This window comes from Lepidochelys kempii, chromosome 8 (assembly GCF_965140285.1).
Source record: "Lepidochelys kempii isolate rLepKem1 chromosome 8, rLepKem1.hap1, whole genome shotgun sequence".
Taxonomy (NCBI): Eukaryota; Metazoa; Chordata; order Testudines; family Cheloniidae; genus Lepidochelys; species Lepidochelys kempii.
In genome coordinates this window covers 96664254-96678793 of record NC_136387.1, presented here as the reverse complement: position 1 = coordinate 96678793, position 14540 = coordinate 96664254, and the positions used below count along the sequence as shown (strand labels likewise).

Below are 14540 nucleotides of genomic sequence, written 5' to 3'. Positions count from 1 at the left end.
TAAAGTGTCAGTTTTGATAGCATGTCAATCACTGAGACCGCTAAAACAAAGCCAGCACAGAACCAGTGCTTCGGTTCTTATCTGATCATTAACTGATGCTCAAAGCATCAATTTAAAGACTGGGACACAAATTTATCTTAAGAGGTCTGACAAGAGTTTAATTCCAGGGATCTATAGAACTTCATTTGTTCTGCTCCAGAGTGCTAAATGGATAGAACAGTTAAAATATCGTTTTTTTTCCTAAAACTAGATATTGAATTCATCTACAGGAACTCAAAGCCACTCATCTTGGCTGTAATGAAAGTAAACAGTGTTCAAACATATTGTAATGAAAGTAAACAGTGTTCAAAGATTGAGATCTTGATTACATGGACAACTTTTAAATTAAAAAAATACAGGTTTCACCATTTTTATTAAAGACATTCACTTACAGTTTGTAAAAAAAAATCCTAAACATACATAAAAGTTCTATCCAAGAAGAGATAACGAATGAAAGTATCCCACCCCTTGCAACGTTACAATACAAATTCAAAATTATACAATTTAAATTGGCTTAATCTTGAAATGTAATCCAATGAGACTGAAGACTAGACACTTAAGGTCCTGCACCAGATAGTAAAACACTCGTAACCCTTCTGGATCCCTAAAGGACAAAAAACAAACATTAGTTTTCAAGTCTTTTCAAGAGTAGTTTCTAAAACTAAATGCATTAAAAAAAGCCAGTGCTAAGATTGTTCTGTTTCATCAGTGACCGTCTTAAAACATCATGGTTCAGTCTGGTACAGCTTTTTACTGTGGTAAATTGATAGTTACACATGCTTAGACTGAAGGACACATACTGTAAGTCTGGCCCACATTCACTACTTTACTTTTAAAAGGTAAAGCCTTTTTGTTCCACATATTAGTTTAATATCGTCACAGACTTTTAGGAACATGTGTTACAGAATCTTTTTAGTTTAGCTTAGGGATGAACTACTGTTCCTGTTGAAGTAAATGGGAGTTCTGCCATAGACTTAACGGGGCAAGGATTTCACTGTAAGAGTTTATAATTTCTTATTTTTTCAGACTCTTAATACATTTTGGGGGTTTTATGCACAGATAATATTTTATAATTCACAGAGGTAGTCTGCAAAATACCTTGCAGGTCATTTTTCTACACTACAAAAGAATGAGATTCTGCAGTGTAATAATTACCAGAGGATCCTCCAAAAGAGTCAGTTTGAGTCAACAGAAGTTTTTGAATGATAATGATCATCATGTATTAATGAGTGCTCCCAATGTAGATTTATAAATTGGTTGTAGTTACAATAGAGATTCCTGATTAATGACACCATTTTGGCAAAACGGGAATTATTCTCTACAAACTACGTACTTGGATTGATTTACGTCAATAAGCGATCCGATTTTTGATGTGGTAAAAGAGATGTGTTCATCACCGATTACAATTTCAAGCTCCTAGAAAATAAATAAAAAAACCAGTCAAATAGCAGAACTGCTTGAAAATTATGCTGGTTGATAGGAACAGTTTAAGCAGTGAGATAAAATGGTTTTACATTTAAAAACAGCAAATCTCATTATATGTGACAAACACCCAGGCACGCGCACTTTCAGAGTAAACTGCTCTACTACTCAGTGTTAAGTTTCACATATTTACTGATCTGTTAAAAATAAGATTCTAGTGGACCTTTCAGTTTACAAATAATGTTAAATACCCAGTTATGCTTATGACAAGCAACCAAATCCAAATTAAAACAATGTTAATAACGCAAGCAGAAAAGCTACTAACCTGCCGACCAACTCTGTCAGGTGGAGGCCATAAGGCATCATCTTCTTTTGTGATTTCACTGTCATCAATTATTCTCTTCAGTTCCTCCATCACACTCTTGTGTACATAGGCCTACAAGCAACATTTAAACATATCTTAATATACACCAAAGAGCTGATGCATACGCACAGAAAAGTACTTAATGTTTGAAAGTTGACATGCTGAAGACATTTTTAAAGTATTTCAGGCCCCTGAATCTCTGAACAAGAACACACGCTTTCAAAATGCAGAAAGCTCTTATGAGGATTTTCAATAATCAAATGCGTACAACTAATAAGAGGATGAACTATCAGCTTTCATAAGAAGTTAGAGAAACTGTCAAGACAGCTCTCCATATTACAAATATATATGACCATAAGTCCAAATTCTGACAACACTTATTCAGTTGAGTTACCCTTTCTTGGGCATGAAATCAATGGGAATACATGCATAAATAAGGAGCATTCAGGCATGTAAGGGTTTGCAGAAGCAGGCTATTATTCTGCTCCAAAAATTGGTTGTAGAAAAGTTGTTATGTCTAATCTATTTACAAAAGTTATTCTTCCTTATTCTATCTAGGATGAGCTGAGCATGAATGAAGTGCTCTTTTATTAGCCTTCTTGTAGGTTACAGAAAGCATTAACAAAACAGAATTTGTTCCGATGTTATGGATGTTACCATGCTAGAAGTGTTGAATGCACTCAGATAAATAGCTGACACCAAGCATTTAGTTGATCCTGGTCAACTCTTCTAGTCATGAAGAAGTAAAAGGCCCAGTCACTTTTTCTGGAAGGGACCCAGATTAGGAGGATCTAGTCTCAGGGGAGAAGAGAAAAGTGCATGTATGGGAGTAGTGACTCTACGGCATGTTCTCTGCTCCCCATCCCCTGTTTTGACTAGGGTGTACAACTAAGCAAGAAACAATAATGAACAATAACCTTTAAAAAAAAATTAGACGTGACAACTTTTTTACACTCAAAATAATATTACAATACCATTTATGCCAGATAAAACTAATTCCTAAAGTAAATAAGAACACAGGGAGAAAGGTGGCATCAGAAAAGGAAACAACAGAAAGGATGATTAAAGCACTGAACTAAGATTCAGGTAACAAGGATTCAATGCATGGCTTTGGCACAAACTGTGTAACCTGACTGCATGACCAAAGTCAACTGGAAACTTCCCTATGACTGCAATGGGCTTTGGATCAGGCCCTTAATTTTTCTCCATATGCAAAGTAGTTATAATCCGTCATAGAAATGGTAAGAGGATGAATTAATCAAATCAATTCCTGTTTGTGAGGTCATTATGTTGGATCATATTAAAGAAGTTCTGTATTAAAATCACAGATGAGTTTGATTCCCCATAATTAGTAATACCCTGGAATTTAAACTAAAAGGTCTCTTGGTTTTTGGTACTGTTTCTCTCCCTCTCTGTGTGAAACTTGCAAGCTGCTAATTGTGTTAGTACATTCTAAGACAGAGTCTGTTCTCAAAGCAATTCTTTGCAACAACAACTACTCACACAGAGAGAGACTCAAAGCAATACTCTGTAACAACAGAAACAGCACCCAGAGACTCCCCGCCCTTTTGTGTATTCATCTCGCTTTGTTAACAATTGTGATTAAAATACAGATAGAGGATGCATGTGGATGGATGCTTGGTGTGGATAGTAACTGAATGATCAGGGATGTGCCAGCCTAAGAATCCAGTGTCCATCGGCTGAAGAAGGCATTAAGTGGAAATAACCAGAGGACCCCCGGAGGACAGACTGGAATCCACCCAACAGCCTCAAGGATGGGAGAACCAAAGAACAAGATAACATCTGGCAGCACAGAGCCATCAGGAATGTGCCATCTGCTGACTGATTCAGCAACAGCATGATGAAGCAATTCCCACAGACTGGCATAGGAAGAAATTCCTATAAAAATGGACTCTAGAAAGTGAGAACTTAGGGGTCTGATTCTGCAAACCAACTTCCAGGAACATCAGATGAGCATCTGACAAGGCCCTGGCTCCCTCCTCATCTCCAGGCCACCTGGCCAGTGGCTTGGCATGAGCAACTCTAAGGCTGGTAACTATTATAACAACCTTGCAGAACCTGTGTGTGTGTGTGTATGAATGAATGTGTAAATAAATATGAAATTGAATGGAATGTTATCGCTATAACTAACTGCTTACTAAGATTCTTTCTGTATTCACAATAAATGTGGCATTTTGTCTTTTCCCCTTTAATAAGATCCTGCTGGTTTTTATTTTATTGGTATAACAATTAGATATTATGGTGATGGCGCCATATGGGGTAACTATAGCTAAAAAGCAGTTTAAAAGGAATGCTCACTTTGATTAAGTGTTAAAAGCCAATTATATAAATTCATGAAAACCACTTATTTGGTTCAGATTTATTTGCAGAGCATTCAAAGATATGGTATTTGTGTATTTGAGTAAACATACCTCTTTTCTGATCATTACATCATTTTTGTAATTGCTGTTGTTGGCATATCTCAGTTTTCCTGTTAAAATAAAGATGAATATTAGATTCAAACTACAATAGACAATGTTCTGCGATGGTCTATATTCAAGGATTGTAAAATGTAATAAAAAAAAGTGTGTGTTTGTATGGAAAGCCACATAAAGGGAAGAGTTTCAGAGTAGCAGCCGTGTTAGTCTGTATCTGCAAAAGGAAAAGGAGTACCTGTGGCACCATAGCGACTAACCAATTTAATTGAGCATAAGCTTTCGTGAGCTACAGCTCACTTAATCGGAAATGAGCTGTAGCTCACGAAAGCTTATGCTCAAATAAATTGATTAGTCTTTAAGGTGCCACATGTCCTCCTTTTCCTTTTATAAAAGGAAGAGCGAGCCACTGTTAGTGTGTGTTAAGTAGGTTGACTCAGCCTTTTATCTTTCCAGTGCTTAAATTGGACAATACCTCTACAAACTGAGGTTCTATTATATAATGGTAAATGTTGTATTTTTGGTACTTGTATGGTAGTGATTTTTTAAGATTGCTAATACTTCCTAATTAAACAGCTATAAAAACAAATCAATTAAATTGTTGCATAAAGATTTCCTCCAATGCCCTTGTCAAAATTTATATTCTGTCCTCCCTGTTGTGGGGACAAGCTGCAGGTCTGGCTGCCATTCCCACATCTTAGAGGGTGCTGTATTTTGATTCTGGATCACCTGAAAGTCATTTTGGATCCTGCGTATGAAAGCTGCTATATAGATGTAGGCCAGAGGTAGTCAATTATTTTATGTCAAGGTCCAAATTTCTTGGTCAAGGTATAGTCAAGGTCCAGACTCCAGAAAAAAGAACAAAACAACAACAATTATGATAATAAGCAAATAAAAAGATTTCTGGGTCCGTTCAAAAAATGTCTGGCAGTTCAGATTTGGCCCATGGTCTGCCTATTGACTACCCCGATGAAGGTCATCATCATTTGTTCCTGAAGTTTTTCAACAAAGGGACTCAGTTTATTCTAGGGTTCGTGCAGGTGGACCCATTCACAAGGTAGCTATTAGCTGAATACTCATCTGTAGAAGTGTTGCAGCTGCACAAGCCTCCCATAGCCTCTTCTCTGCTGAGAGGAAGAGCTGTAACTCACAAAGTTGGCAGTCCTGGCCAGGGAAGGAATGTAGCCAGGTTATCCAGGAAGATGCAGATTCAGGATATCTCCAGGCAGCCTATGCTGGTAGGATTCCATAAGAACCCCATCTATACTTTACAGCTGTCCTTACCTGGCTAGGTGGAGCTCCCTCAGCTGATTCAGATTGTGTGCAATTTAGAATCTCCTGTGGTAGCAGAGCTCAATGAAAGAAATCAAATACATTGGTGTATTAAATATTTACTAAGAAACTAAACCTGTTCCTAAATCCCTTTTTAGCAGACTATTACTGATGCATAAAGCATTGGAAGGCAGGAGTTGTAAATGTTTAAATAGCTGCAATGGACTTTATTTGTATTTTCTATTATTTCAAAACTACGCAACTGATTAGAGGGCTTGCACTACAATTATACTGGGAAATATGGCAATTAACTGCACTAGCAACATTTAATGATCACTTCTGAATTCGCTAGTAACAAGATTTTTTTGTAATAGGTTAATATAATTATGACCAACACTTTGACAATATTTAGTCAAAGAAATCAGATTTTACCTATTATTTTAAGGGACAACACCAAGTGAAGATAAATATCACTTTTGAATGTTTAGAACTCTTATTATTTTGTATTATTATAGTACCCCATCATAGCTGGTACCCAAACGTACCAGGTGCAGTTTAGCACCTCCTGGATGTAGTACATACACAGTAACAATCAGTCATCAGCACCGGGGTGGGGGGGCTAGAGCACTATGGCCCTCCCACTTTTTATAAGTGGACAGGACTGGCCCATTCACTTTTCACCACAGGTGCACCTCCTCTTCCCCATGATGCCCCATGAGTAGCTGGAGCCCAGCTGGGGAGCCCGGGCAGCGGGGGATGCCACAGACCCTCCACTTGCCTGGGGTGGGAGGGCCGAAAGCAGTCCCCGGCCCATGTCCCTGAGCCTGGGCCCCCCCGCCCAGGGCAGGTGGAGGGTCCATGGCCCCTCACAGCTGCCTGGCCATGCGTCTCTTACCATGGCTGGGCTGCGGCTCCGAGACCCCATCCCTGGGCTGGAGCCAGGTTGGGGATAGAGCCACACGTGCAGCTGTGGGGAGCCGTGAACCCTCCACCTCCCCTGGCCAGGGGCACAGACACTCTGGGCTGCTCTCTGCCCTCCCCTCTCCGAGGCAGGTAGAGGGTCCCTGGCTCTTGGCCCACTCCAGCTTCCGGCTTGGCCGGGGCAGAGCCTCAGGCAGAAGGGGCAGGGCCACAGAGGAGGCGGGGGGCCATGGCTCCCCAGCTTTTGGGAAGACTCCACCGGGGCTGCAATCAGTACTTGCAGATTAAAAAACCCCAAGCAGTCAATGGATGGAGAAAAGGCAGTATTCTCTCTATTTTACTGATGGGGAAGGAAGGCACAGGTAGATTAAGCGACTTGCTCAAGGTCACACAGGAGGATTCTGTGGCAGTGCCAGGAATTGAATCCAGATCTTCCAAATCCCAGTCCAGTGCCGCCTTCTCCTTCCTATATACCCCCTGTTCAGTTCCCCTCCCGTTTGTGTGGGTCTTTCACAAAGCAGCAGGGGAAGAGAAAAACCTCTACAAATAAGTGATGGTAGCAGCGAAAGCACAACGATTGCCAGGGGGGCCTGGGGCAGCTTCGTAGCTGAGACGACATCCGATGAAGGGAGCTGTAGCTCACGAAAGCTCACGCTCAAATAAATTGGTTAGTCTCTGAGGTGCCACAAGTCCTCCTGTTCTTTTTGCGAAGACAGACTAACACGGCTGCTCCTCTGAAACCACTTCAATTAAAGCTGGGGGCCGCGTAGCAGCCACAACTTGGGACTCGGCGGTCACTGCCCGGGCAGTGCCCGCAGACCCCCGCCTTTCGGGTCCGTGGGCGCACATCTCGCCCTTCTCCTGTCCGTCCCCCGGAAGAGCCCCTCCGCCCCGGCCCGCCCCGGCCCCGGCAGCCATGTGCCACCCCCCACCCCCTTCGCCAGGGAGCCAATGCGCTTTGCCCCGCTCCCCCGCGGGCCCCCGGCCCTCACCGTCCGGCCGGAACTCGAACTCCAGGAACTCGTGGCCGAATTTCCCCTTGTGCCCCACGTAATAGCGCAGGTAGAAATCGCTCCCCATGGCCACTCGACTCCGCTCCGACCGCCGAGAGACCGGCGTGCACCGCGCGTCCGGCCCGCGAGACCAGACAGCCCCACAACAACGCTGCGCAGGGGCGGGAGCGGAGGGGCAGCTTCCGGGCAGGCGCAGAGTAATGACGCAATGCCGGAGGCTCGGCGGCTAAGTTGCGCGTGCTCAGCAGCAGCTGTTGAAGCTGCTGCCCTCACTCTGCTCTTGCTCCGGTCCGGTTCTGCTGGTGCTCCTTAGCGGGGTCCAAAGGGGCAAATCGGAGGGGGGAATGGACTGGCGGGCGGGGGGTGTCAAGCAGCTGGGGCCAGGAGATCGGCTTCAGGGCAAAATCAGGGCTTGGGGTGGGGTTAGGAGCTGGGGTTCAGCCCAGGGGGTGGCGCTGCCAGACTGTGACGGGGCAAAACCCCAGCATGGGGGGGTAACAGTTACCCCCGCTGAGATCAGCCACCTGCTGTGTTTGCAAAAATACGGGGGCAGAGGGGCTTTTTTATTTCCCTTCTCACAGGATAGTACATCTCAGCATGGGCTTCCCAAGGCTGGGTTCTTAAAGGCACAGGCATCCCAATGCGTAAATAGGGCAGCTCTCTCTGTCTGATATAATGTGCTGAGGTGCTACAGGACAGTGGCTCTCAACCTTTTCAGGTTATTGTACCCCTTTCAGGAGTCTGATTCGTCTTGTGTACCCCCAAGTTTCACCTCACTTAAAACCTAGTTGCTTATACAATCAGATATAAAAATACAAGTGTTATAGCACACTAATATGGACAAATGGCTGACTTTCTAATTTTTACCATATAATTATAAAATAAATCAATTGGAATATTAATCTTGAATTTACATTTCAGTGTATACTATACAGAGCAGTATAAACAAGTCATTATCTGTATGAAATTTTAGTTTGAGGCCCTGTCAAAATTTGCGACCCCAGCCCAGAGATTGTAACAGGTAAGATGTAGCAAATACTGAAGAAAGTAACAAATTCTGACTATGTACCAAAAAAAAATCGTTATGTGTCAATAATTGGGAGCAAAATTTACTGGTAGCAGCTTTTGATGTGACAGCAGAGGCAGCACACAACCTTTATGTCACATTCGCTCATGTCTGGCGCTGATTAGAGACTGCCCTGTAAATCACAAGGGAGCAAAGCGAAGACTAGGTACAATGGTGCAGAAGGGAAGAGAATCTGAATTGGTAGGAAGACAACAAAATGAAAAAAGAAAACAAAAATGATTAGGGGACTGGAACACATGACTTATGAGGAGAAGCTGAGGGAACTGGGATTGTGTAGTCTGCAGAAAAGAAGAATGAGGGGGGATTTGAAGCTGCTTTCAACTACCTGAAAGGGGGTTCCAAAGAGGATGGATCTAGACTGTTCTCAGTGGTAGCAGATGACAGAACAAGGAGTAATGGTCTCAAGTCACAGTGTGGGAGGTTTAGGTTGGATATTAGGAAAAACTTTTTCACTAGGAGGGTGGTGAAACACTGGAATGTGTTACCTAGGGAAGTGGTGGAATCTCCTTCCTCTGAGGTTTTTAATGTCAGGCTTGACAAAGCCCTGGCTGGGATGATTTAGTTGGGGATTAGTATGAAGTCAACACTAACTTCTTTGGAAACCGAGTTGCATCAAAACTATTTGCGTTTTCATTTCCCTTTCTCCAACAGCAAGCGGTGTCACTTCACACTTTAATTAACATTCACTGTATTAATAGGTTGCAGAGTAGCAGCCATATTAGTCTGTATTCGCAAAAAGAAAAGGAGTACTTGTGGCACCTTAGAGACTAACAAATTTATTTAAGCACAAGCTTTGAGCTGTAGCTCATGAAAGCTTATGCTCAAATAAATTTGTTAGTCTCTAAGGTGCCACAAGTACTCCTTTTCTTTTTGTATTAATAGTGGCGCTCCAGCCGCACCTGGTTTCCCTTCATAAAATCATAGAATATCAGGGTCGGAAGGGACCTCAGGAGGTCATCTAGTCCAACCCCCTGCTCAAAGCAGGACCAACACTCCAAAGCTATTTCATTCTCTCTTTGCTTTTGTGTGTTGTTTGTGAGGAGCAGAGTTATGGGGCTAAATCCGGAGCTGAGAGTGAATTTTCCCTGAGTAAAAACTGAACAGGCGTCTCAGGATTTGATCCACATGTGTTAGGAGTAAAACATCTATTCCTAGAGGAACTAGCTCCTCCCTGAAGAATTGCTCCCTACAGTATGTTATCTAGGGGTTGGTTCAGAATATTCCTAATGAAGATCAAGTGTTTGACACAAGTTCCATTAGTTAGAGTGCAGACAAAAATAAAAGCTATTTTTTTCATTTTGAGCCCAGTTACAGAAATTGTTAAATCCATGACCAGAGCCAGCAGCCTTGTTGTATGTTTGAAAGCTCTCGTGTGTTGTGGTCTAAATACAAGACAGAACAAGGCTTTAAGCAAGCAAGCAGGCTGGTCTGCCGACGGGCTGGTCTGCCAGCTTTCCACCCTCTCTTTTATTCTTTCTCTCCCCCTGCGCATTACATTCTCCAACAGATAAAAGGAATACACTGGCTTTGTATAATATTCTTATTTGCCAATTTCTATCTACCGCATTCCTTGCTCTCGGGCCTTGAGCCCAGTCCTGGGAGGCTTCCCACGGTTCATGTCATCTGGGCGAGATTCCAAGGTTCATGCCCTTGAGAGGAGCCGTGTGTGCACTGCTCCTACACAACACTCCGGGTGTGCCCTGAATGTTGCCAAGTGCATGAACCTTGCATGAATGCTACACTCGTGCATATGAAGACTTTTCCACTTGGACACCACTTTACCAATGCATTCCCTTCAATGAGGCTGTAGTTAATTGGATAATGAAATGTTGCTGGCTAGCATTAGGCTGTAAAATAACACTGGCTGTTAGGTTGTAATGTGAAAATGTTTCTATTTGAACTTTCCCTCACTACTTCAGATACTAGGCTCTTGAGAGCCTATCATATGCAGGCATTTGTTAAAATCAAGCACCCTGGAATATCAGGACCACTAAATTCCTATTTCTTTACAGCACCGTGTAATGAAAAAAGTTTCCTGTTGGCAAGCACCCATTCTATTCTTGAAAGTGACGCTTTTCCAAGTGCAAGGAAGGATTACTTCTGCTTGGGCAGGAGTTCTGCAAAGTGTTTTCATTTCAGATGTATAAAGGCAAAAATCAGAGGTTGCACACTAGATATCTTCTGCCTGTGAAAATTGCTTGCACTTTACCAAACTCCCCAGTTTAACCGGCATCCTGAATCTTTCTCTGCAAAGCTGCAATGCTTATATCCTCTGGCATTATACTGCTGCCTGACTAGGTAGACATCCTGGAATGCATCCGATGAAGTGAGCTGTAGCTCACGAAAGCTTACGCTCAAATAAATTTGTTAGTCTCTAAGGTGCCACAAGTCCTCCTTTTCTTTTTGTGGATACAGGCTAACATGGCTGCTACTCTGAAACCTGTCTCCTAGTGAGCAATGTTCCCTCTAATTTTTGACAGGCCATGTGCACAAAAAATTTCTTTGGCGCAAATTGTTGTGCTTCTGTGCAAATTTTTGTGTGCGTGGCGTATCGCCATGTGTGCAGGGCTTAGGATCTGTGTGCGCACAGCTTAGAGGGAACGCTGCTAGTGAGGATTACACTGCCCAGCACTTGCTAACCCCCTGTTGGGTAAACACCTCTGTACTAAGGGAGTGAGCCCCCGAACCTGGGGGCAAGTGGTACCCACATCACACGCAGAGCTGCCGGAGGCCTCCAGCTCTTGCACTCCGGTCAGTTAAGTTTCACTGAATTGACACCTCTGCCCGGTTCCCTGGATTCCCCACGTGGAACGCTCCACCTCTCCCAGCATCCAGGACCTTGGGATCTTCCACGCATGCTCACTCGTTCCGCAAACAGTCAACGACAGCTTATTGAACCAGTGGGAGAGAACATTTGGGGGAAAGCCCGCCTCTTCCAATACCGTATATGGAAGAGTCCAGAGGGGGATGTGGGGGTGTGTGTGTCAGTGAATCAGTCCGAACCCTGAAATATGGGCGGGGGAGGCTGAGACCTTAAGCCTCGTCTATATTCTAGCTCCTTCTTCGCTGCTATTTGAGCTCCGGGGGCTTTCGTGAGGCGCGTGCGTTTCTCCCCCCACGATCACCATGGTTTGCTCCCCCCCCCCCTCACGCTGTTAAAACTGGCTTGATTTAACCGTCATAGGGCGATAAGGTACGTCACCACATAGCTGTATGTTGATTGGTTGGGTAGGTTCCAACCGTCAGTGTAGGGGTGAACGGCCGTTCCCGGCTGCGCTAGGGCTGGCGGGGAGCGCGGGGTTGGCGCTAGGGAGGCGGGAAAGGAGACCGCGGGACTGCCCTTCCGTAGCCGGCCGTTGTGAGCTGGTAACGGCGCCTGAGCCGACCCTATGTCTGGCAAGGGCAAGCCCTTGTCTAGCTGCAGCTGCCCGGAGCTGGCCGTGGGGCAGCGAGGCGGCGCGGGCGGCCGAGGTGCTACAGCCCGACTGCCCCAGGAGGAGTCTGAGGAGCAAGGAAGGGGCCGCAGGGCTAACCCCAGACTGGGGGACCCTGCCATTGTCAAGTCCCCCAGTGACCCCAAGCAGTACAGGTGAGGGGGAGGGGTCAGGCACCGCAGGGGAGGGGGGCGTGTTGGGAAGAAGGTGGAGGCACCGTCTCCCCTCCCACCCCCAAGCAGCACGGGGATGGTGCAGAGGGATAGGCGGTTCCCCTGCCTTATAGTAACCCTGGAAGAAGAAACTAAAACACACTTGTTCTCCTCGGCTCCCCCCCCCCCTTTCCAGTTGCTTCCATATCAGCAAACGTGAACTCATGAATAATTTAAAAACGTAGCAGGGTCACAGTGATGGTGCTTTAGTTCTCTGTGGCAGTGAAGGTCCTGCCCTCGATTAAGTATGACTGTTTTTATTGGGAGTTGAGAAAGCAAAGCAGTGTTATCTGCCAGGATTCTTCATAAGGAATTTAACCTTTTCAACCCCCTCCTGCCCCTGCCTACTTGCTCCTTCTCCCCCTCAGCCTCTCTTTTCAGTGCTCTGTCTCGTGGTCATGGAGCATCAACCAAATACACTGTTAATGTTAAAAGAAAAGGAGGACTTGTGGCACCTTAGAGACTAACCAATTTATTTGAGGATAAGCTTTTGTGAGCTACACTCACTTACTAACACGGCTGCTACTCTGAAACCTGTTAATGTTAAGAAATTTTAACTCTGCTGGATGGTACCTATACAGCCTGTAGAGAAATGCTTGTCTCCGTCAGCCAGGGTTATTGATTTTTCACACTGGGCAAGTTGTTTCTAACTTGAAATTTTGAGCCTGGATAATTGGCATAAAATATTTTTTGAAGTCCCTGCTAGCAGCTGCAGAATAATGCACTTGTCCATTGACAGAAAAAAAAAATCACCAAATTGTTGTGTCTTTACACTATCTAACCAAAGCTAACTTATGGCAAACAAGGCCTGATCTACGCTCCATCTTTAGGTTGGTATACGTTGCCTTTTGTCAACCTGTTTGTGCATGTGTCTATACTCAGATTTGTTTCTGGCAGACATAAGAACCTAATTATTGCAATGCAGTTAAACTACGTGCCTGACCAGTGTAGAGAAATGGGTGATCTATTGAGTGTGCATGTAGATGGTGCATGATATGTATTGACCCTAACAGTGCTCCAGCAGCTGTCCCATAATGCCCTGTTTGCTGCAACAATCGCAGCTCTTATAACTGTAAATTCCACTGCCCAGGGGTCACAGAAACTGATGGTATTTTTTAAATGCCTTTTCCTGATTGGTTTCAGAGTGGTAGCTGTGTTAGTCTGTATCAGTAAAAACAGTGAGGAGTCCTTGTGCCACAAGGACTCCTCGTTGCTTTTCCTGATTGTCTACCTTGGTGAACCTGTCTAGGAACTCTCCCTTGTTATGTGTAACTAGCCAGCTGACTATGTGCAACTAGCCAGGCTCAACACACCAGACATGCTCTTGCCTGGAGTATACAAGAGATACTGGGTCTCCTGGGACTGTAGGGAGAAGAGGCTGTGGAAGCACAGCTATAGACCAGCTGTAGAAACGTGGACATCTATGAGGAGATTGCATGGGGGATGCAGGCAAAGAGATGCAACAGGAAGCAGAAATAGTGCTGCAGGAAAGCGAAGGAACTGCAGCTGGCATGCTACAAGACAAGGGAGGCCAATAATCAATCTAGTGGTGAGCTGCTGATTAGCTTTTACAACAAACTGTGCCATATTTGACAGAGGCCCCACCAGCACTGTGCAAACCACTGTGGATACCTTGGAGGAGTCTGAGATGTGGACCCCTGCCATGAACAGGGAAGAGGAGGAAGGGAGATGTGGGGTGTGGGAAGGGTGTCCAACCATACAAATCAAGACCTGTCTGAGACTCCACCATGGTCTAGTCAGTCCTGGCAACCAAATATGGATGAGCCCAATGAAGAGGAAGGGACCTTGGGTAAGCGTGTACATGCATTTTTCCATATGGTGCTTAAATATAAAGATGTCTCCCGGCCCATCCTCAAGTTAACAAGACACTGGTATAAACTTTTAGTAGTTTTACTCATACATGAAGAGATGGAGGTACAACAAATAGAGAGAGAGGGGTGGTATCTGCTTTTAGTTCCTCCGCTGGATTGGACATGGAGAGGGCCATGTGGAGCAGTTTATATACAGAAGAAGTCCCTTGTATCCTTCTGAGAGATCTCAATGAAACGTTCATGGTGATATTCTGCTATCCTCTCCTGAAGGCTTCTAGGGATGGCTGCCTTATTTCTTCTTCTGCAGAAGATACTTTCCCACACCTCACCATGATGAGTTCAGCTGGCAGCATTGCACTAAGGAGGCTAGTGGCATGTTGGCCTGGGTGGCTTCATGATGCCAGTAACAGCTGTGCAGTCTGTGGCTTTGCTACACTCAGGAGTGAGATATCAGCTAAAACCACCACTGCCTATGGAAAATAATGCCAATATTCAGTGCCATTGCTCTA

General features: G+C 44.5%; 2 protein-coding genes across 2 annotated transcripts in view; one reads left to right on the top strand and one right to left on the bottom strand.

Annotated features, from left to right (window-relative positions):
- Nucleotides 1-395: 395 nt before the first annotated feature.
- MAGOH (mago homolog, exon junction complex subunit) lies at nucleotides 396-7623 on the bottom strand. The gene is made up of 5 exons (XM_073357656.2): nucleotides 7446-7623; nucleotides 4258-4316; nucleotides 1787-1897; nucleotides 1373-1455; nucleotides 396-643 (listed from the first exon to the last, which is right to left on the bottom strand). Exons 1-5 carry the CDS (start codon nucleotides 7531-7533, stop codon nucleotides 544-546), a joined length of 441 nt encoding a protein of 146 aa, XP_073213757.2. The 5' UTR covers nucleotides 7534-7623; the 3' UTR covers nucleotides 396-543.
- A 4220-nt stretch (nucleotides 7624-11843) lies between these two features.
- LOC140916269 (nardilysin) overlaps nucleotides 11844-14540 on the top strand; it is an 89011-nt gene continuing 86314 nt past the window's right edge. Inside the window, exon 1 of the mRNA XM_073357655.2 lies at nucleotides 11844-12142. Within this exon, the coding sequence (XP_073213756.2) occupies nucleotides 11943-12142 (200 nt within the window). The 5' untranslated portion in view covers nucleotides 11844-11942. The remainder of the gene's footprint in view (nucleotides 12143-14540) is intronic.

Excerpts from the sequence above, each read along its gene's own strand:
- MAGOH (XM_073357656.2), bottom strand. The coding sequence starts at position 7,533 with ATGGGGAGCGATTTCTACCTGCGCTATTACGTGGGGCACAAGGGGAAA. Across the intron at positions 4,317-7,445 it reads GTTCGAGTTCCGGCCGGACG|GAAAACTGAGATATGCCAAC; the intron begins GTGAGGGCCGGG and ends TTATTTTAACAG. Across the intron at positions 1,456-1,786 it reads CTGACAGAGTTGGTCGGCAG|GAGCTTGAAATTGTAATCGG; the intron begins GTTAGTAGCTTT and ends TTTATTTTCTAG.